Genomic DNA, 21,445 nt, shown 5'->3' on the forward strand with positions numbered 1-21,445 from the left:
GGCTTGAGAAGTCTCGTGATCAACCCTTCCTCACGTTTTTCTCACTCTGCGTACTTGGAAAGAGATACAGGCAGATCGCATCTCTTTGCTTTCTGCAGATACGATTGCTAGGGAGGGGCATCCGTAGAAGAAAAGCAGAGGTTTAGCACTTTAGTTTTACAACAGTTCGTTCGTTTTTTTTAAAAATGTGATAGCTCGTTTCACCCTAGATCGATTTTTTAAAACCTCAGCCACTTTAACATCTTAAAATTGGCAGAGGGTTACTGTGGACTACAACTCCTAGAGTACCTCAGACTCTGGGAGTTGAAGGGTGGTTGAAGAATTCTGGGACCTAAAGTCCATATATCTTTAAAATGGCCGTGGTTGAGAAATAGTGCCATAGACGTTGCCAAGGTCACACCACTCGGGTGGATATTCACATTGTCCTACCAAGCTGCTGCTACCGTATAAGCAACTGAATTTACCTTACTAAGGGTTTTTTGGGGGGTGGGGTGGGGGAGGGACACAAAGACTTTTGAACGCTGCTATGGCTGCATTCTCTTTGGTTGCTAAGTAAATTCAAGCGATTGTTATAGTAATTCTTGCCACCTCCCTTTACTAACTGTAAACCGTTTCCAAGAAGATTCTGAAACTATAAGCTGTTGCGGACAAGCTTCCCCCGTCTCCTTTATAAGAGGTAGATATTCATTTTGGGGCATCAAGAGGATTCATCAATCATGCCAGGGGGTAAGTCCTCCAATTCTGGTTATGTTAAAAATTCAAGATAATTAAATTTAGAGAACTGAACTACTATGTCGCCATTTGTTTATTTAGTTATCAATCCAATTCGCGTGGCCACCCATCTCACGAAAAATGACTGTCAACAGCAATCCAATAAAACAGTAAAATAAATAAAAGTTAACGTTTCACTGTTGTAGAGGAGCAAAAGGGTCACTTTTAGGCAGAAAGGAATGAGAAGCAAGGGAGATAAGATGTGCCAATTAGAGAAATCAGGCTATTCTTATTAAGAAAAAAAATGTATTAAGAAAATAAAATTCTAAGAATTTTAGAATTAGTCATGTGCAAATTGATTGTTTATATTTATAGTGACCGTATTTCTTTGAGAGGGGGGACTAACTTGAAAAGGGAACAAATTGTTTTTTAAATGACAAGGATTAAAAAATTAACTGTGTATAACTGTTTCACAAAAGAAAATTCAAGTGCCAAACCAAACAAATAAATCTATTTTATGACCTTTCTTGCCACAGTTGTTATGTGAATCTCTACAGTTGTTAATATAGTAACACAATTCACAAAGTGTATCTGGCTTTCCCCTTGCTTTTGTTTGTCAATCACAAAAGAGGATAATATGACATTGCAACTGTCATAAATATGAGTCAGTTGCCAAGCATCTTAATTTTTATCATGTCACCATCTTTTTAGTGCAACTTTGAACAGTCACTAAATGAACCGCTTTAAGTTGAGGACTACATTCAGGTGGGTTCTAACTTACGTCACTGCCGGTTTGTGCACACACAGTAACAAAAAGAAAATCCCCACCCCAAAAAAGCAGAAAACAAGATGGCAACACATGCGCAGTGCCGGAAACTCAGTTTCTGCACATGTGCAGAAGGAAAAAAATCCCAATACCCCCCCCCCCCAATTTTTAAAAAGATGGCGGCCTCCACAGATGGCACTGATTGATCCTGTTCCGTGATGTCATTGTGACATCACCAGTGGGTTGCTGTTTCAGGCGAACCAGTCTGAACCAGGAGAAACCCACCACTGGACTACATACTGCTTTTGAAAATAATTTTATTGTTTGGTACATAAATTATTCATTCATTATATATTTATTCTCTTAATATGGACTGATTGAAATCAGTGGGATTTATATTAATCACAGTTGCTTTGCCCCATTCATTTCAAAGGTTTTACTTTAAGTATGATTAAATCTGATTAACTCTTATTAAAAGTAATCAAGTCTCAGGTAGTTTTTTCCATTAGTAGGAATAACAAAATTTTGGCAAATAAACTATATAATACGATCTATAAGTAGAGATATGGCCAGGAAACAATATTCTATGTAAAATTAAGTATCTTATTCTTTTTCCTGGTATATTCTGGAAATATATTATCTTTTATTTTATTTCAGAGTTCTTTTTTCTAGAATCTTCCTTATGAACCTTCACAAGGTTTGCTTTTATCATGACACAGTTGTGTAGCTGGTATGCTGATTTAAACCTAAACAAAACCCAGAACCCTTTGTTTACTTGTTTTCAGCAAATTTACAACCCTCTACTGAAGGAGTGTTCTTGACAAAATCTCTTATTGTTCAGAGGAACATGCCAGGACCAGTGAAGGAAGAGGACCCAGAGGAGATGTGAGTATTCCAGTTATCGTTTAAATTGATACAAAACTTTCTTTCAAGGGCTGGTAATACTTTGGCAGGGAGGAGGATGGTGGAAAGGCGAAGAGGTATAATGTTTGTGACTGAAAAACATATTTCCAATTCCAGATCTGAAGCCTTGACTTCTATACAGGTCCTACGGCTAGATAGGGAGAGAATTAGCTGCATTGCCAACCTGCCAGAATTAAAACATGTCCACAGCATCTATTTACAACAGGTAACATACTCTGCCATGTTCTTTCTTACTGAATGCAGCACTATCTTTAAAGGGCATTTTTTTTTCTTTCTTTCTTTCTTGGCATTTGAAGCATGTACCTTAACTTCTACTATGTACCACTAGCTGCATCCCAACTCTTTTGAAGAAAATTTGGAATGATAGCAATTGTCTATCATATTTGGAGCACTGAATTAGAGAAGCCTATTTAAAAATATTTCAGATTTCAAGATTTCAGGGTCTGAAAGTGTATCACAACACATGCACACACACGCACACACACAAAATCCTGGAAATATTATAAATAAGATCACTTATAAAAATATACTAAAATATTTGAAATAATGGTCAATAAAACAATGGAGACTGATATGAGAAGAATAATGGTGGTTTAGGAAAACTATACATGAATGATAAATTAAGATTACAGTAATAAAAGGTGAATAAACAAATTTGGCTTAATATTAAAAGGCATGAGAAAGAGAAATATGATGAATATTTCTCATAGCGGTTAATTTGGGGGCAAAGTGTTTTGAAATTAATTATTGGACATCTTAGAAGACAAAATGAAATCTATATTTTTCTTTTTTTTACAAGCACAATAATCTTATGAAAATATACCTGAAATCAATTGTTTTATTTATTAAGAATATACACGCAATTGATTTAAAAATGTAAAAGTATTAGCATGTGTTTACAGTAATGTAACATGTAAAGTTATATGGATTAATGTATGGATTGATTGGAAAAAAATAAAACTTGGAAAAAATAATATTTAGCAGAATTCATAAAGAAGGAATCTACATATTTTGACAGGGTGAATTAGAATTTGGTTTGGTGCTAATCCTATTTTTATTTTTTAAAGCAAAGGCTAAATCTGTTATTCTACTGCCACAAAGGGCAAAATATTTTCCTTGGATGCAGATTGGATGTGGTCTTTCCAAAATAAAATAATCTCCCATTCTTAAAAGTATTTTTTACACTGTTTTATAAGGATACAGCAAGAAAATGCATCAGGAAAATAGGCAGTAGAGATGTCCACAAATAGTTGGTCCACACATGACCAACTTTTTACTACAGTCTTTCCGATGTTTGGTTTCAGCCCTGTCGCTTTTGTAGATAAAACAGAATTGCCCAGAAGGTGTCTCGAGGACTCCACAGAGACCTTAATAGCTAGAAAAAAATTCTTTTTCAAAGTCAACACAGTGAATTAATCTTTCCCAGTGCCTTTCCTGTTTTTAATAATATGCTGAGACTTTTCATATTTTCATTTTTAGAATCAAATAAAGAAAATTGAACACTTAAACTGCTTTCCAAACTTGAAGTAAGTATATTTTTAATTTACATGATTTAAACCATTAAAAATGGAGGTTGGAAATATCTTCCTTAGTTTGTATGAGAAATAAACAATTCAGTGTGCATTGAATCTAAGTGACTATGATAAAATTATTATAAAATATATACTGTACATCAAATGATAACAATGGATGAAATGCTTTAAACAAGTCACCTTATTAACTCTGGATAGGGTTACACTCCTCCAGGCAGACCTGGGGCACAACTTGGGGGTCTTCTTAGTCTCATGACTTCTGCTCAAAGAGCAGGCAGCAGTCATAGCTAGGAAGGTCTTTGCACAATTTTGCATTGGGTACCAGTTCTCTTACTCGGATTACTCTTACTGTGCATGGTCAGTCAGGCTCTAATAATTTCTAAGACGGATTACTGCAAGATGCTCTAATGGGACTATCCTTAAAAAACTGCAGCAGGTGCAGAAAGTAATGGCACTTGGAAGCTTCTGGTGCTCACATACAATTATTGTGCGAGCTACATTGGTTACCAGTTTGCTTCTGGAACCAATTCAAGATGTTGGTTGTTACTTTTAAATTCCTATAAGACATGCCTGCCCCACTTGTGCCAATGAAAGAAGCCTGCTATAGATCCCATCTACTAAGATTCAAGCAGGTGGGTTTAAGGAGAATAGTCTTTTCTATCATGACCTAATTTCTGTGGAAGAATCTACCATCATAAGCAAGAATGCTCTTAGCCTTTTGGCTTTCTGGAAAGGTATTATTATTATTATTATTAATTATTCAGACCTGGCTAGAGCATGGAAATTGGACCCAGCCGTATTTAATAACTATCGTCCAGTCTCCAACCTTCCCTTTATGGGGGAGGTTGTTGAGAAGGTGGTGGCGCTCCAGCTCCAGCGGTCCTTGGAAGAAGCTGATTATCTAGGTCCCCAGCAGTCGGGTTTCAGGCCCGGTTACAGCACGGAAACAGCTTTGGTCGCGTTGATGGATGATCTCTGGCGGGCCCGGGACAGGGGTTTATCCTCTGTCCTTGTGCTTCTTGACTTCTCAGTGGCTTTTAATACCATCGATCATGGTATCCTACTGCTGCGACTGGAGGGGTTGGGAGAGGGAGGCACCATTTTACAGTGGTTCTCCTACCTCTCCGGTCGGTCACAATCAGTGTTAGTGGGGGGTGAGAGGTCGACTCCTAGGTCCCTACCTTAATATCTACATGAAACCACTGGGGGAGATCATTCAAGGGCACAGGGTGATTGTGTATTCAGTTGTACATTTCCACCCCGTGTCCACTCAGCGAAGCAGTTGAAATGATGTGCTGGTGCCTGGAGGCTGTCAGGGTCTGGATGGGTGCCAACAGGCTCAAGTTCAATCCAGACAAGACGGAGTGGCTGTGGGTACTGACTTCCAAGGACAATCCCATCTGTCCGTCCATTACCCTGGGGGGGGGGAGGATTACTGCCCCCCTCAGAGAGGGTCTGCAACTTGGGTGTCCTTCTCGATCCACAGCTGATCTTAGAACATCATCTTTCGGCTGTGGCAAGGGGGGCGTTTGCCCAGGTTCACCTGGTGCACCAGTTGTGGCCCTATCTGGACAGGGAGTCTCTGCTCACAATCACTCATGCCCTCATCACCTCGAGGTTCGACTATTGCAATGCTCTCTACATGGGGCTACCTTTGAAAAGTGTTCGGAAACTTCAAATTGTCCAAAATGCAGCCAGGCGAGCGGTATTGGGCATTCCGAGACATGCCGATATATCAAGATCACTCCGCGGACTGCATTGGCTGCCGATCGGTTTCCGGACACAATTCAAAGTGTTGGTTATAACCTATAAAGCCCTACCTGGCATAGGACCAGATTATCTCCGAGACCGCCTTCTGCCACACGAATCCCAGCACCCGGTTAGGTCCCACAGAGTTGGCCTTCTCAGGGTCCCGTCAACCAGACAATGCCGGCTGGTGGGGCCTAGGGGAAGAGCCTTCTCTGTGGGGACTCCGGCCCTCTAGAACTAGCTACCCCCAGAGATTCGCACCGCCCCCACCCTCCTTGCTTTCTGAAAAAGTTTGAAGACTCATCTTTGCTGCCAGGTCTGGGGTCATTAGATCTTTCCCCCCCGACCAATGAATGTGTTTAGGATAAATTGTTGATCGAATGAATGTTAACTGAATCTTTTAATTTTTAGGATGTTTTTAAATTTTTTTAATTATTATTAATTGGATCAAATTGTTTTATTGTGTATTCCTTGTTTGTTGTGAGCCGCCCTGAGTCCATGGAGAGGGGCGGCATACAAATCCAATAAATTAATAAATTACATCTACAGATGGGATCATCCCTAAACTAAAAAGTAGTCAGTATAGAACACTAACTTGGTTATATCTTATTTTGGCTTGCTGATTTTTTACATGAATGAAATATGCTTTTCACTTCAGTGAGAACTAGACCAATTTTAAAATCAGTGGGATTCAGAAATGAGAATAAAAAAACCTGTAGTCGATTCCCAGCCCTGACTTGATAATGAAACACTCACTTGACTTTGAGAGTAGGATAGTAACTCTATCTGGTGATCAGAAATAGATGGCATGTTTTATGACATCATCACCCATTAGTGCATCATAGCTTTAATATATTTTCCTTTTTAGGAAAAGCAGTGTCTTACTATTGTCTCTCTTAAGGAACTTCAGTGTCTTGCCTTCTCTCATACTTCCAGGTTTCTCTCATTATCTGGGAATTACATCAACAAAGTAGAAAACCTCCAACCTCTCCTCAAATTGAAATTTCTGGATCTATCACTGAATTGCATTGACACTTTAGACATAGGTTAGTCTATGTCTATTCTTCTGTTCATCTTTGCCTTCTACATCAACTATCCTCAAACGTGTGTTTTCCTGGTATATTGGAAATATAACTCTTAATAACCATTATTTACCAACCTTCTGAATTATGAGCTATACCCTCTACTAAAGGGGTGGGCGATTAATTCGTGAGAAACTGAGGCTATTGTGGAGAGTACAATGGGCCAATTTTCACAAAAATTGAATGCATGGGTGGGGCTTTGGGGGGGTCCAAAAATGGCTGTATTCAGTGTATAAGACGCACACTAACATTTCCACCCTCTTTTAGGGGGGATAAAAGTGCGTCTACTCCGAAAAATGTAGTAATGTGACATAGGCTAGACAGGGACAGTCAAAAGGCTGAATATTGCTCACGGGCTGTAAAATTGGTTCAAACAATGTTGATAAGTACCTATATTCCACCATGGGTTGTGAAAATATTATATGAACCTATATTATAGAACACTATATTGTTGAAATTCAATCTTTCACTTTGACTTATAATGTTAAACCAGATATGCGAGGTATTTAATAATTGAATAAAATAAGAGTTGCATTTTGAGTTTGATCATATTTCATGAAAACATAAAGCAGCCCACTACATCTCCAAAAATTCTGTATCAATCTGTATCCATTTGCACTCTTACCAGCTTCCTTATTTATACCTTCTGGTTTATATAGATGAGCTGCCTTTGAACCTCGCAATCCTTGACCTGACTGGAAATAAATGCATGAATCAAAAAGGTTACAGGTAAAACCAGGAAAATAAATAATACTGATTCATAACAACTCATCCTATAATTACTTTTTCTAATTTCTTGTCCTTCAAGCTAAATTTGGAACTTCTTTATCCCAGCCAGCATCTACTATCTGGAAGGTATTAAGTTCAGGAAGGTAGCACCCCATCACTAAGACCACTGCAAAATCATATATTAAAGCAAATAGGGAGCTCTGAATCCATCAAGAACATGAGAAATGAGGCAGAGGAGTTGGCTGGGTAATTCTGGGAGTTGAAGTGCCCATTTTGCCAATGTTTAGAAACATGATATAACTCATAGCATCACTTTCATTTAAATTAAAAAAAAAATTAAATGCAAAAGATCTTGCCTCCTACTTTCATTAATTGTCAAAGAACAGAGCAGAGAGATAAAACTTTTATTTTCAACTTCATCAGCCTTGTATTTCCATTTCTAGAGAGTGTGTATTGGCAGCTCTGCCTCATCTGATAGAACTGGATCACAAAGGCATCCCAAAGAAGAAAGTCATACTCCAAAATAATGAAGAGGAGGAAAATAGCTCAGAAGAGAGTGATTATGAGGACTGTCCAGAGCTCTTTCAGCCGCTGAGCACAGAAAAAGGTATTCCAATTGCAGGGATAGATTTTGGGTGTTTCATCAATTTGGAAGCAAATATTTTCAGTTCTGCAATGAAAAAAATACTTCTGAAGATAGGTTATTGTGAATATTGTTAATATTTAAGTCATCAAGAAATAGATTCCCTTGATGTTTCCTAATAATCTTAAGGTCATTCATTTTCAACCTAACTTACCTCACAAGAACAATGAAAAAATAATACAAATGGGAAAATCATGGAAACACTGGTTAAACACTGGCCCCGACCATCTGGAACCAGCTCCCCCCGGAGATTAGAACTGCCCGGCTACAACACAGAAACTGCTTTGGTCGCACTGATGGATGATCTCTGGCGGGCCGGGGACAGGGGTTTATCCTCTGTCCTGGTGGTGCTTGACCTCAGCGGCTTTCGATACCATCAACCATGGTATCCTTTTGAGCCGGCTGGAGGGGCTGGGAGTGGGAGGCACTATTCTACATTAGTTCTCCTTCTACCTCTTCGGTCGGTCGCAGTCGATGTTAGTGGGGCGGACAGAGGTCGACCTCTAGGTCTCTCCCTTGTGTGATACCTCCGGGGCTGATCCTCTCACCCTTGCTATTTAATATCTACATGAAACTGCTGGGTAACATCATCCAAGGGCATGGGGTGAGGTATCATTAGTATGCTGATGATACCCAGTTATACATATCCACCCCATGTCCAGTCAGCGAAGCAGTGGAAGTGATGTGCCGGTTCCTGGAGGCTGTTGGGGTCTGGATGGGTGTCAACAGGCTCAAACTCAACCCTGACAAGACAGAGTGTCTGTGGGTTTTGCCTCCCAAGGACAATTCCATCTGTCCATCCATTTCCCTGGGGGGGGATTATTCACCCCCTCAGAGAGGGTCCGCAACTTGGGCATCCTCCTCGATTCACAGCTAACATTAGAGCACCATCTTTCAGCTGTGGTGAGGGTGTTTGCCCAGGTTTGCCTGGTACACCAGTTGCGGCCCTATTTGGACAGGGAGTCTCTGCTCAGTCGCTCATGCCCTCATCACCTCGAGGTTCAACTACTGCAACGCTCTCTACATGGGGCTACCTCTGAAAAGTGTTCGGAAATTTCAGATCGTGCAGAATGCGGCCACAAGACCTATCATGGGCTTTCCCAGATATGCTCATGTTTCATCAACACTCTGTGGCTTGCATTGGCTGCCAATCAATTTCCGGTCACAATTCAAAGTGTTGGTAATGACCTATAAAGCCCTACATGGCATTGGAGCAGAGTACCTATGAGACCGCCTTCTGCCACACGAATCCCAGCGGCTGATTAGTTCCCACAGAGTTGGCCTTCTCCGGGTCACATCGACAAAACAATGCCGTCTGGCGGGACCCAGGGGAAGAGCCTTCTTTGTGGTGGCCCCCCCGGAATCAACTCCCCCCCAGAGATTCAAACTGCCCCTACCCTCCTCGCTTTCCGTAAAATGTTGAAGATTCACCTTTGCCATTAGGTGTGGGGGGATTAATCTTTCCCCCTCCTTTTTTCGCTAACCTTTATTATGTTTATGTTCAGTCGGACTGAGTGTGTATGATTGTGTAGCAGATAAGTTTTTTATAACAATGTATTTTAAATTAGTTTTTTTAATTTTTTAACATTAGATTTATATTTATATTGTATTGCTGTTATGTTCTTCTTCTTCTTCTTCTTCTTCTTCTTCTTATTATTATTATTATTATTATTATTATTATTATTATTATTATTCTACACCTTGAGCCTGAACCTCTGGTTTCTTTGTATCCATGTTAACCAAAGTAATTTGCATTCCCCAATTCTGCAACTTCTATGCAAACTTGTTGAAAACAGCTAGATAATTCTTTTATGAATGGATTATTGTAACATTATCCTAATTCTCTCTTTTTGTTAGACTTTTTTGTTGATCTCCATAATGAATTCAGTAGCCGCTCAGCCAGGCGGAGGGAGACAGCATTGAGGGAACACGAAGCCCGTCTAGAAGAGCTGAGGCAACGACAGGATCTGAGGCAGCTTGTGTTCAACACCAGTGAAGGTAGAACTGAACTAAGTTTACCAGAATCAAGATCTCTAGTTCAAAATGATTTACCCCAAACTGCAAACCATATGGTTTTGAATCCACCCCAAAGAACAACGAATCCAGCAGTTGATGCAAAGCTGAATATTCCAAAGGAAAAAAATGAAGGAACAACTCAGACCCAGCAGAAAATAAAAGGAAAGATACCTAGTGCAGCTAAGGCTGCAAACAAGAACATTAAAAAATGATATTTTGTTGAATCATTATTTACGTAATTCTTTTATTTAATCAAATAAATCCTTTCATTTTTGAAGCATTGTCTATTTTTTAAAAAAGCAAGATATTATGAACTGTTAGAGAAGGTAGAAGGACTATGATTGCCAGTCAGAAAACCAGAAAAATATAGACAGAAACTTACAAGAAACACTTCTACCAAAAAAGAGAGGCAGGGATATTAATAGCAGGCATCCCACTGAAATTTTCTTTCTAGTGAAATATAATGAGAATTTTTGTGATTCTTAATATTTGTACAATGATAAATACTAATTTATCTTTGAGACATCAAAAGGCCCCAAGAAAAATACTGAATTATAAAATTGCACCTAGAAATCTTTGTTAAGAAATTTTAAATCTACTAGCAAAACTTAGTTAGGAACTATAATTGTTTACATATATCTGAACCCAAATGTGTGTATTTTAGAGGTAAATTAGAGTGCATATAAACCTACAGATAGTCATAAAATCTTTATATTTAACTTGAGATGTCTGGTATGAGATTATGTACTTTAATTGAGAAAGTAACTTTGCTCCAAAGTCTCCATTGAGGAAAAAACTGGAAAATGAGTTTGTAAGTTGAACCAGCAAAAAACTTTAATTCTGTAGAAAGCCACATTTTTTCCTAATTTTTCTAATCAGCTATAGTAATGTAGCATGCTAATAAAGCAGTTTGTCACATTTTGGCATAAATGTTATGTGATCATTGTGGTTTAACATATATTATAATTGACATGCATGTGTAAATAAGACCAAAATATTATTTTGACATTTAATGGATAGTATTTTGAGGCGAGGGGTGGGCGGGAAGGGGGGAGACACCTTTGATTATTTTTTTAAAGGGGATTTTGGTTTTTTCCCCTAGCCTATTCCTTTGCAACATGGCCCCGTCTCCCACAGAATCAGCTATAAGAGCTACAATGACATCACATACATTTTGATGTCATTACACACAAGACAAATAATTTATTTAATGTACATGTTTATGTTGTAATGTATACAATGTCATTCCTCTGCTTGTCTCCTAAAGATTCCAAGGACCTTAGCCTCCCAAAACGATACTGTAGATACTATTCCCATCCTTGATATTTTTAAGTCCCTAGATGTCATATAAATTATTCACAGGAATTCAAAAGACTACTTCAGTTATGTGGACAAACTCCAAGGAAGTGTCACAGAACTAGAACTAAATCCTTCTATTGGTTTATCTGCAGAGATGTTCTTTTTTTTTTAGTTACCTCTCTTGTAATTTTTCCTATCGTAATCCACTTTTTAATTATAAAACAAACCCAAAGTAAAGATACTAAAATCCACTACTACTTTGTAAAAAATGAATAAAACGTATGTTGCAATAAAAGTGTCCTTAAAATTCCCAAATAGTTAAAATTCCCTGCACCAGACAGAAATCTGGTACTCATGCCAATGGCAGTAATCTCCAGAATTTAGTACATAAGTACAATCTAAAGGCATTACCACTATAGTTTTCATCCTTCCATCCCCCAGCAACATAAAGGCAATAAATAACTTTTTCCTTAAATCAACCACATGGTCAAAGGACTGGAAGGTAATCAAATGTGGTGCTAATTCTTAAAAGGAACCCAGGGAGATCCCATAAATTATATGTTTGTCACGTAACAACTGTTCCAAGCAAATTGGTAGACATGTAATTAAAGAAAAACAATTAAGCAATAAATAATTTGACACAGAAAAAAACTTGCTGAAGGAAAATCCGCAGAGATTCCACAGATAAAACCTGTTTCACAAACCTTCTAAAGTTGACAGTTTCAACAACACTTATGAAAAGCTGACTAAATTTAGCAGAGGATCTGTCCTTTTATGGACTGAAAATTAAAGGCAGAAAAAAATGAGTACGAATAAATGGGAGGTGAAATTCTTCAATGATTGTGCTAGTGCTTTTTACCTTGTTTATAAATGAAATACCTTTGACTTAGAGGTAAACATAAACATATTATGTTTAAATAAATGTAAATAAATATAAGCTTATTTGAAATGCTGAGAACAGGAACAAAAGCCAGCTAAAGCTGAAGAGCTGAGAGCTATCTGAAAACATATATTCCTTTCAACAAGGAAACCAATTCAGAAAATAAAGAAATTCTAGCTTTGTTTCAGTTTCATCTATTTATTTATTTATTTATTATTATTTATTTATTATTTGGATTTGTATGCCGCCCCTCTCCGAAGACTCGGGGCGGCTCACAACAAGTGAAACAATCATAATAATCCAATTAATTAAAATATTTAAAGATTTAAGAAAACCCCAAATACTAACAGACACACACACAAGCATACCATGTATAAATTAAACGTGCCCAGGGGAGATGTTTAATTTCCCCATGCCTGATGGCAAAGGTGGGTCTTAAGGAGTTTACGGAAGGCAGGAAGAGTAGGGGCAGTTCTAATCTCCGGGGGGAGTTGGTTCCAGCGGCTACTGAATCTATACAACAACTAAGAGAAGAAATAAATTCAGCTCTTCACTATTGCTGACATGACATTCATAGATCATGATCTGCTGTTTCACTGGCTCAGAACCCTTTATGGAAACCCTAAAAAGAATAAAAATTCAGACAATCTGTCAGCAAAAGGATTTAGACTCAACCCACCTGGCCATTAAGTCTACATCACCTATACAGTTTGAGTTCTGCATCCACAGAATTGCAAAAGAGTCCAGCCAGTTCCTGGGGTTTCATAGTGACAGAGCCTGTTGACACATTTTTCACACTTTGCAGAACTTGCTGCTGAAATGTTTTCATAGCTTCTTGCAGTTTCTGACGTTCAAGCTTCGAATGAAGGAGAGAAAGGGTAGTATATGAACAGATTCATAGGATACTGTTTTTAATTATAGCATTGCTTTGCCTTATGAAAATTGGAGCAGATGAACTCCAAAAGCAAACCCAAAAGCTGGCATAAAATTCTAGGAGATTGCAATGCGCTATAGGAAGTGGGCCCAAATCCTCACCCATACTAATTTAAAATCTCAAGTAAAACAGATTAGAAGGCGAATAAACTAAAAATAGACAATATATGGAAAAGCAATACTAACCAGGGCCAGAAGGCTTTGTTTATGGATTGACTGTTGCAACTAAAATATCCGAATGCTTCTGTCAAACTAAATTTGTTAGTCTCTTAAGGCAACTATAAAGAGGCCCATACATGTTCCACTAGGAATTCCATCTCAATTCTCCAAGCTATTTGAAGCAAATTATTACAAAATATAGATGGGATTGTGAAAGATCATTTGGTACCTCAGTGCTAGTTCTACAAAGCATAATGCAATTAACAGAATGCCAACCCAGTCTCCTGCTTAAATGCACCCAATAGAGGAGCATTCCAAGACCCTCTGTTTCACAACCCATCAGCTCTTACCTTTTCTTTTTAGCTAATATTTGAATTCCTGCCAGTTCCATCTATAGTGCCTTCTAGGAGAGGTAAAGCCTGATGGTTTAAAACTGTGATGAGGCTGCGCAAAATAAGTGGAAGTTTACCTGATTACAATCAGTGACCTCCAAGGCTAGCTGATGTTGCTCATAGAGGTTGTGTCTACGGTCCACTCGTCTTTGAAATCTTGGAGTTTCCCTAATGGGGTCTTTTTCACCAAAACTTGGTGACTTCACCTGAGGGGAGGGAGTAACATTGGGAACAAAGACAAAGGGTTTGAAGATAGACCTGCCAAGAAGAGAAAAATGAAAGCATTAGTGTGATATTAAAAAATCAGGCTCACCTAGTGATTTAATTAAAAAATTTAAAATCCCTAAAAGCAAGATCGGGGGAAAGACTTAACACAGCAGTCCGGTCCAGGAAGTCCTCAGATTACAGTGTATGTCTAGAGTTATATAACCTATATGCAGCCTACAATCTGAAGTACAGAAAAATGGCTTAAGGCTAGAAAAGATGAGCAGCATCTGCTCCTATATTTGCCTGACTCCTTTCAACTGCAGCCAGAAGTAATAGAGAACATGCTGCTCAAACATATTCAGATATACTTTGCATCTATTGAGCAGTCTGAAAAGCTGAGGTTGTCAAGAGGCTTAGGTTCATTCTCATGTTACTGGGAAAACTGTTTAACACAGTAAAGCACATCATTGTGCTTACTGTCCCTGTCATACTGTCCTTTTTTATCATTACTTTTTACTTATGTTTATACAAACTACTGTACTATCCTATACATGTTTGACAAATAAATAAATAAAATTAAAATAAATAAATAAAATAATAATAAGATTAGCAAAATTTTCAAAACAATCCATGGGTGCATCAAGAGGCTGGCATCTTTTCACTGCATCACAACAGCACAAGAAAGAAAAAATGGACACTAGCTGTTTTAAATTGCCTTTGGAAATATGTCTCATTTGGAAGTAAAAATACTTCCTCAATTTCATGTGACGTCACATTTCCCCCCCTAAGAAATCTTACAAATCTGAGCTCAGAGGTATTCATTTCTTAGATGCATTGTTTCCAGTCCTAATTGCTATGAGATGTCTGACATGAACAAACACACAAACATGTCCCAGTAGCAAGTTTTATATAACATGCTGACATTGTGTCATCTTCAGCTCACCATGGAGGCTGATAAATGTCCCAATTATAAAGTAGCATTCTTCTCTTCTCCTGGTACAATTTTGTGCATTCTGTTGATAGTGTGATTCAAGATAGAAGACTGGGATCTGCTCATCTTCTGGCTACTTCAGATTATTGGCCTCTAGCCCTCTCCAGTTTTGGGGCACTGCCTTCTATGGATAACAGGACTTGCCTATGTATTTTCTGACCAGCATTTTCCAAAACAGTTGCTGGGCTTTATACATCTTCATAACATACACAGGTTTAGCACTATCGGGAACTGTTTTTAAAACATGGATTTAAAAAACGAAGGGCTAACTCTCTTAAGAGCTCTTAAGAGAGAATGCAAGTTCCAAAGAACAACAATTTTTTTGGTAAAAAGAATACAAAAAATACAATACAAAAACAAAACCTGGAATCTTCCAGCTGCGCATTACTGGTTTTGTTACCAATAAGTCCATTATAGGATTTTGGCTGCCTCTATCAATAAAGTGCTGCTTATTCCTGCCACATCTGGTGTTCATGGATGAAATCTGTCAGCCAGCTATTTTTGGACACAAGCTTAATGCTTATTCAGAAGACTATAAGTCTAATACTACAAATAGCCAGATAAATAATAGGTACAGAACATCTCCATATCTACAATCTCTAACTTGGGCAAACTGACTGATGGCCACACTAGCTATTCTAAGTACATGGCTATTCTCACTTATCTCCAGCTTACCCCATGCTAAACAGGAGGATTGTGGTTTCCCCTGGCTGGTGACATGAGTTGGAAGGAAACAAAGGCTTCAGAATCCACCAATCACTTTCCTTAATTTGCATCACATTAAAACAGAAGGAAAAGCTTAACTTGTTAGCTTTCCTACCAAGGCGGAAGATTAATCTGCAATAATGGCAACAAAGTTTATGGTGGCCGACTGTTTTACATCTTGTGGATGGAAGAAAGTCTGGCTTTGCCGTATGTGTGCAGTTGAAGACTCATTAAACAAAACTGCTACTCACCTAGAAGGATCTGGAGTGGCAGTGAAAAGATGGACACAAGGTAGAAGGGGATCTTGAGGGAGGATGGATACCATACTTCCTGTGGTACAGAAACCTTCAGAATCAACACAGATCCCACTGGCTTTGTCACTTAAAATGGACATAATTGTCTCAGCAGTAATCTGTCCTACAATAATAAAGAATGTTACATGAAATCCAAAGGAGAAAGAACATCAGCTGTCCCATCATTTTAATTTTTAAAATATTTCTTACATTTGTTAGAAGTCATAGATACCCTAAAAAGAAGATACCATTGGTAAAGGAAACATGAAAGATTTGGAGAACAATTCATGGAGGCATTGAAGAAATCAGACAGATGATATGGGTGGGACATTATTTGCAAAAAAAAACCTCGTCCAACTGCAATGGACTTCAAATTATGTCCAAATAGGAAAGATTTCAACTCCTAGGATTACCATTCATAGTAGCCAATATTGGAATTGGAAGCTGGAAGGAACAAATTAGAAAAAAATGCTCTGCACTATTTAGCTGAACTGGGATTGAATGTAGTGTCCATAAAATGTGTTCGACTTCAACTTCCAGAATTGGTTATGCTGGGAATTCTTTGAATTGAAATTTCACACACATGGAGAACCACCTAGACCTCTGATGGCGAACCTATGGCATAGGTGACACATGGAGCCATATCTGCCGGCATGTGGGCTGTTGTCCTAGCTCAGCTCCATCGTGCATATGTGTGCCAACCAGCTGATTTTTGGCTGACATGGAGGCTCTGGGAGGGTGTTTTCAGCCTCTGGAGGACTTGAGGGGCAGGGAAAGCCTCTGGAGCCTGGGGAGAGTGAAAAGTGGGCCTACCAGGCCCACCAGAAATCAGTAAACGGGAGTAGGAGGTCATGAATGCATGTCGGGGGGCAGAGGGGGAGCAAGGTAGCAGGAGGTGGGATACTGGGGCATTGAATTATGGTTGTGGGCATGTGCACATGTGCACAATAGCACGTGCACACCTTGGCACTTAAGGGAAGAAAGGTCCACCATCACTGACCTAGACTGATGCAATCAGCATTCTTGATTGAAACCACCCTCCTTGCCTTCCATAAACTACTGAAAACCCACCTATGTCACTAGGCTTGGGGAAATTAATTACCCCCGCTGTCCCGCTTTATGTACGGTATGTTGAGTTGTGCGATTGTTCTTAATAAGGGTTTCTTAATTGTTCTGCTTTTTAGCATTGGATTTGTAGACTGTATTGCTTGTTCGTAATCAGCTCCTCCTGGAGATTAGGACTGCCCCCACCCTCCTTGCCTTTCGCAAACTTTTGAAAACTCATCTATGTCGCCAGGCATGGAGGAATTGATATATCCTTAGCTGCCTTGACTTTATGTATGGTATGTTTGGGTTGTATGACTGTTTTTAATAGGGGTCTTTTAAAACTCTTTTTAACATTGGGTTTGTATATGATGTTTTTATTTGTTGTGAGCCACTCCAAGTCCTCGGAGAGGGGCGGCATACAAATCCAATAATAAATAAATAAATTCTAGGAGTTGAAACATTGAAGGACAAGCTTAAGAAAGGTTATTTGAAGGAATTTCTAAGTATTCAGATCTTTTAGATCTCCATTTCCATATGAGTGACTTTCAATGTCTTTCTTTTCATATATTTGGAAAGCCCACCTGAGTTTTGATGCAGCAACTTCTGGCCAGCACAATACCGAGCTTTGGCTGCCTCCATGCGAACAGGCTGATGAATGAGCGAAAACACTTCTGTGAAATTGAACTCTCCTTGACCATTCCACCATCCTTGCTCTTGAGCATGTTGCCTCAGACCTTTATGTTCACTGGTAATGTCAGTACCAATAGTTAACTGGTTTGAAATGTTTCGGGCACCTTCTGTGTGATTGAAGGAAAGACAATACTGTTTATTAAACTGCTAGAATTTGCTCTACTGCTGGCATAGTCTTTTTTTATATGTTTTGGTAATCTTTTTTAGAAATAGAAGTATAGATCTATACTTCTTTTATAAATAAAAGAAATAGAAATAGCATTATATACCACCAGGGTGTTTTTCAGCCCTCTCTAGGCGGTTTAGAGTCAGCATATTGTCCCAACAATTGGAGTCCTCATTTTATCGACCTCAGAAGAATGGAAGGCTGAGTCAACCTTAAGCTGGTGAGAATCGAACTGCTAGCAGTCAGCAGAATTAGCCTGCAAACTGCATTCTAATCATGCGTCACCACTCCTCTCTCACAGCTAGAAATATCTCTTCTACAGTGGATCTCTGACATCATTATAAGTATTGGGACCTCTACTTACGAACTTAATTTGTTCCGTGACCAGGTTCGTAAGTAGAAAAGTTGGTAAGTAGAAACAATTTTCCCCATAGGAATCAATGTTAAAGCAAATAATGCATGCAAACCCGTCCCAAAAGTCACCCTTTTGCCTTGCGCTGCTGGGAATCCTTGCCTCTGGACTTTGGTTGCCACCCGAAGCGCCCTTTCCTGTGCTGCTGGGATTCCCCTGAGCCTTCCCTCACTGGAAATCCCTGCCTCCGTACTTTCGTTGCAACCCGAAGTGTCCGTTCTTGCGCTTGAGCCTCAGGGGAATCGTTGCAGCACAAGAACGGGCGCTTCAGGTGGCAATGGAAGTCTGGAGGTGGGGCATCCCAGTGGTGGCGGCTTGGGTTCATAAGTAAAAAATGGTTTGGAAGTAGAGGCAAAATAATCTTAAACACTGGGTTCATATCTCAAAAAGTTCATCAGTAGAGGCATTTGTAAGTAGATGTACCACTGTACTTGCATCATTAAAGATCTCCCTGAAAATTTCTAAGGAAGAGCTGTTTTGACTCTCCTCCTAACTATCTAAATCAGGGGGTCAAACTAGTGGCCTGCAGGCCAGATGTGTCATGCTTTGGCCACGCCAAATGGGGAAAACATCACAAATGTCGCATGACAGCAATATGACATGGTGAGTTTAACACGCATAATCTAAACTTCACTGTTTCTTGCTCCTCTGGAATGCAGCCCCTCCCTGGGAATCTGAACTACCTTCCACAACACCCCAGTGGAAAGATTGAAAATCGGCATTGCACAATTGCAACCATTTTAAATGTGGATAGATTGTCAAGCACCCAAATTGCAACCAAGTAATCATGGGGGATGGGATCTGACAGCCATAATTTTGAAGTCAGATCACTTTTTTGTGAGGCCATTGTAACCGCAAACTGTTTTCAACAAATGATCATAGGTCAAAGGTTACCTATAAATGTCATTCCCTGATTTTCTAGATCAGCAATCTGTAAAACTAATGAGAGCTGGACTCCAGTAACATTTTGGTTTAAGCCTGGAGAAATGTCTAAGCAGCTTATATGGATAAGAAATGCTGTTTTCTCTTATATTCTACCAGAAATCCACATTGAAATCTCAAGTACAAGTAGCAGAGATGCCCAAAAGAGAGCAGAAAAATATTTATGAAGGATATAAATCAATCAATGCTAATTCTTGAAAGAGCATTCTTATAAAACATTGGAATCTCCCAGGGAAGATTCAACACAATCCTTTATAATCAAAGGAGGAAGTAACTGACAAAAGAGACAAGGATCTTAATTTATCTTCATGGTAGTTTGCCAGGAAGTTCATACAAACATGTTTTCAACTGAGGTTAACATTTTACTGGTGGGATACAAAAGTAAACATTGGAGGGGATCAAAGTAGAACAAAGATAAGAAATAGATAGATGACATCTCATTTATGGGAAAAGATGATTTTTTTTTTGTTTTCATCTCTGTATGAAGGCGTATTTGGATTTCCCCTCAAATTTTAAATCTTAAATCATTTTTCTTTTTGAAATGCAGGAAGTCACAGTACAAATTTGGCAACTATGCTGAGGAATGTTTGCAATTCTGTCAGATTGAGCCTTGGGACTGCATAAACTGGGTTCTGCAAGATTCTCAATTTCCAACCAGCTTGCTAAAGATTTAAAAAGCCCCCTGACCCGGGAAGAACATTTTAATCTAGGAAATGAATATCAAATTACAGCTGAAAAAGCCTGTTTTGGCAAAGAGCAGGCAAAAATTTTACAACCTAAATTTTTGCATGGTTCCTTAGAAATAAGGCCACCGAATGAAGTAGAACTTTCTCTCACATAAGCAAGAAGTTTAGAGTCAAAATAGCTTTTCTTTGATATCATTATTAAATTTATATTTGTTTCAGGTCAAATAAGTTGGTGGATGGAGTTTGCACACTCTGCTTTCTAACCTTACTGGAAATGTTTTACATTTAAAACATCTATAATTCAAGGCAGGCAAAATTTTTACAACTTAAGTATATGCATCTCTGATGAGATTGAAATACTGCATTTTAAACTCAAAATTATTTGTACCTTTTTAATATGTCATAGTACGTTCTTTATTTTTTTTAAAAAAAATCAAGTAAACCAAATACCCACCTTGGATCCTCTGAGCCACCCAAAACCGTCCTGCTGTTTCCAACACCCAGGCTTCAGTGCGGTCCGCCAGGAGGAAGGTATTATGGTAGACAAAAGGCTTTGGTTCCTCCTTGCAGTTGCCTCCTTGGCCATATCTTTCCAGAAGAGCTGTTATGACTCGGACTGCTTCACAGGCATTACTGCCCCTCTCCAGACCCAGTCTGAAATATAATTGTCATTGCTATTAACATTTCAAGTGTACCTAAATATCATTAACTGATATTTCTAAAAAGCAATCTGTTATTTCCATGTATAAGGTAAACAGGTAAAGGGGCTTTTAAGGGGGAGGAAGAAGATAGGATGAGGATATACCGTAATGCAGGGGTCGACAAAGTTGTTCAGAATCTAGGAGCCAGCCAAAAAATTTAGGAGCCAGAATTTTTTTTAAGCAAACTTGGTTTTTTGCCGAGTCTCCACCTGACATCGCTTTCACCCCCTCCCCCCCGGCGCAGGCCTGGCTCCGCCGAGCCGGCTCTGCTGTACTCCCGTCGGGATCCGAGGGGAGACCGTTAGTCAGAAACCGAAACAGAGAAGAAGGAAAGGGAGACCGGGCCGGGGACGCGGGGGAGGGGGGGAGGGGGGAGGAGGGGTTACTGGTCGGAAGTCACCGCGCACGCGGCCGGAGGAGGAATGAACAAAACCTCACGCCGGGAGGGGAGGGGCTTCCGCTTCTCTCCGAAGGCGGGTGAGCGGCCAAGATCGGAGCGTCTGTGTGCGGTGGGGGGGAGTGAAGGGGTTCGAGTAGGAGGCGGAATGGAGGCAAGGGGGGGAGGGAGAGACGCACGCAAGCGCAGGGGACGCTGGGAAAGCAGCTCGCTCCGAGGTTGATGGGCGGAGCTACGGAAGCCAAGATGTACCATTTCTGGGCGTAAACACAAGGCGGGAAAAATATACTGTATACCAATGATTTTCAACCTTTTTTGAGCCGCGGCACACTTTTTATATTTACAAAATCCTGGGGCACACCACCAACCAAAATGACACAAATCTAATAAATA

The 21,445-nt window shown here is 39.4% G+C and overlaps 2 protein-coding genes across 5 annotated transcripts in view; one reads left to right on the top strand and one right to left on the bottom strand.

Annotated features, from left to right (window-relative positions):
• LRRC46 (leucine rich repeat containing 46) lies at positions 1-10,429 on the top strand. The gene is made up of 8 exons (XM_070729222.1): positions 1-726; positions 2,263-2,362; positions 2,498-2,606; positions 3,881-3,927; positions 6,619-6,728; positions 7,424-7,493; positions 7,937-8,100; positions 9,994-10,429. Exons 1-8 carry the CDS (start codon positions 717-719, stop codon positions 10,362-10,364), a joined length of 981 nt encoding a protein of 326 aa, XP_070585323.1. The 5' UTR covers positions 1-716; the 3' UTR covers positions 10,365-10,429.
• Positions 7,884-21,445, bottom strand: part of SCRN2 (secernin 2) — a 21,003-nt gene continuing 7,441 nt past the window's right edge. For all 4 annotated transcript variants that reach the window (XM_070729217.1, XM_070729220.1, XM_070729219.1 and 1 more), the window contains exons 4-9: positions 20,409-20,608; positions 17,640-17,855; positions 15,970-16,135; positions 13,893-14,073; positions 13,011-13,187; positions 7,884-8,163 (exon numbers count right to left, since the gene is read on the bottom strand). In XM_070729217.1, coding sequence (XP_070585318.1) covers positions 13,029-13,187; positions 13,893-14,073; positions 15,970-16,135; positions 17,640-17,855; positions 20,409-20,608 — 922 coding nt within the window. In that variant the 3' untranslated portion in view covers positions 7,884-8,163; positions 13,011-13,028. The remainder of the gene's footprint in view (positions 8,164-13,010; positions 13,188-13,892; positions 14,074-15,969; positions 16,136-17,639; positions 17,856-20,408; positions 20,609-21,445) is intronic.

Source organism: Erythrolamprus reginae, chromosome Z (genome assembly GCF_031021105.1).
Source record: "Erythrolamprus reginae isolate rEryReg1 chromosome Z, rEryReg1.hap1, whole genome shotgun sequence".
NCBI lineage: Eukaryota > Metazoa > Chordata > Lepidosauria > Squamata > Dipsadidae > Erythrolamprus > Erythrolamprus reginae.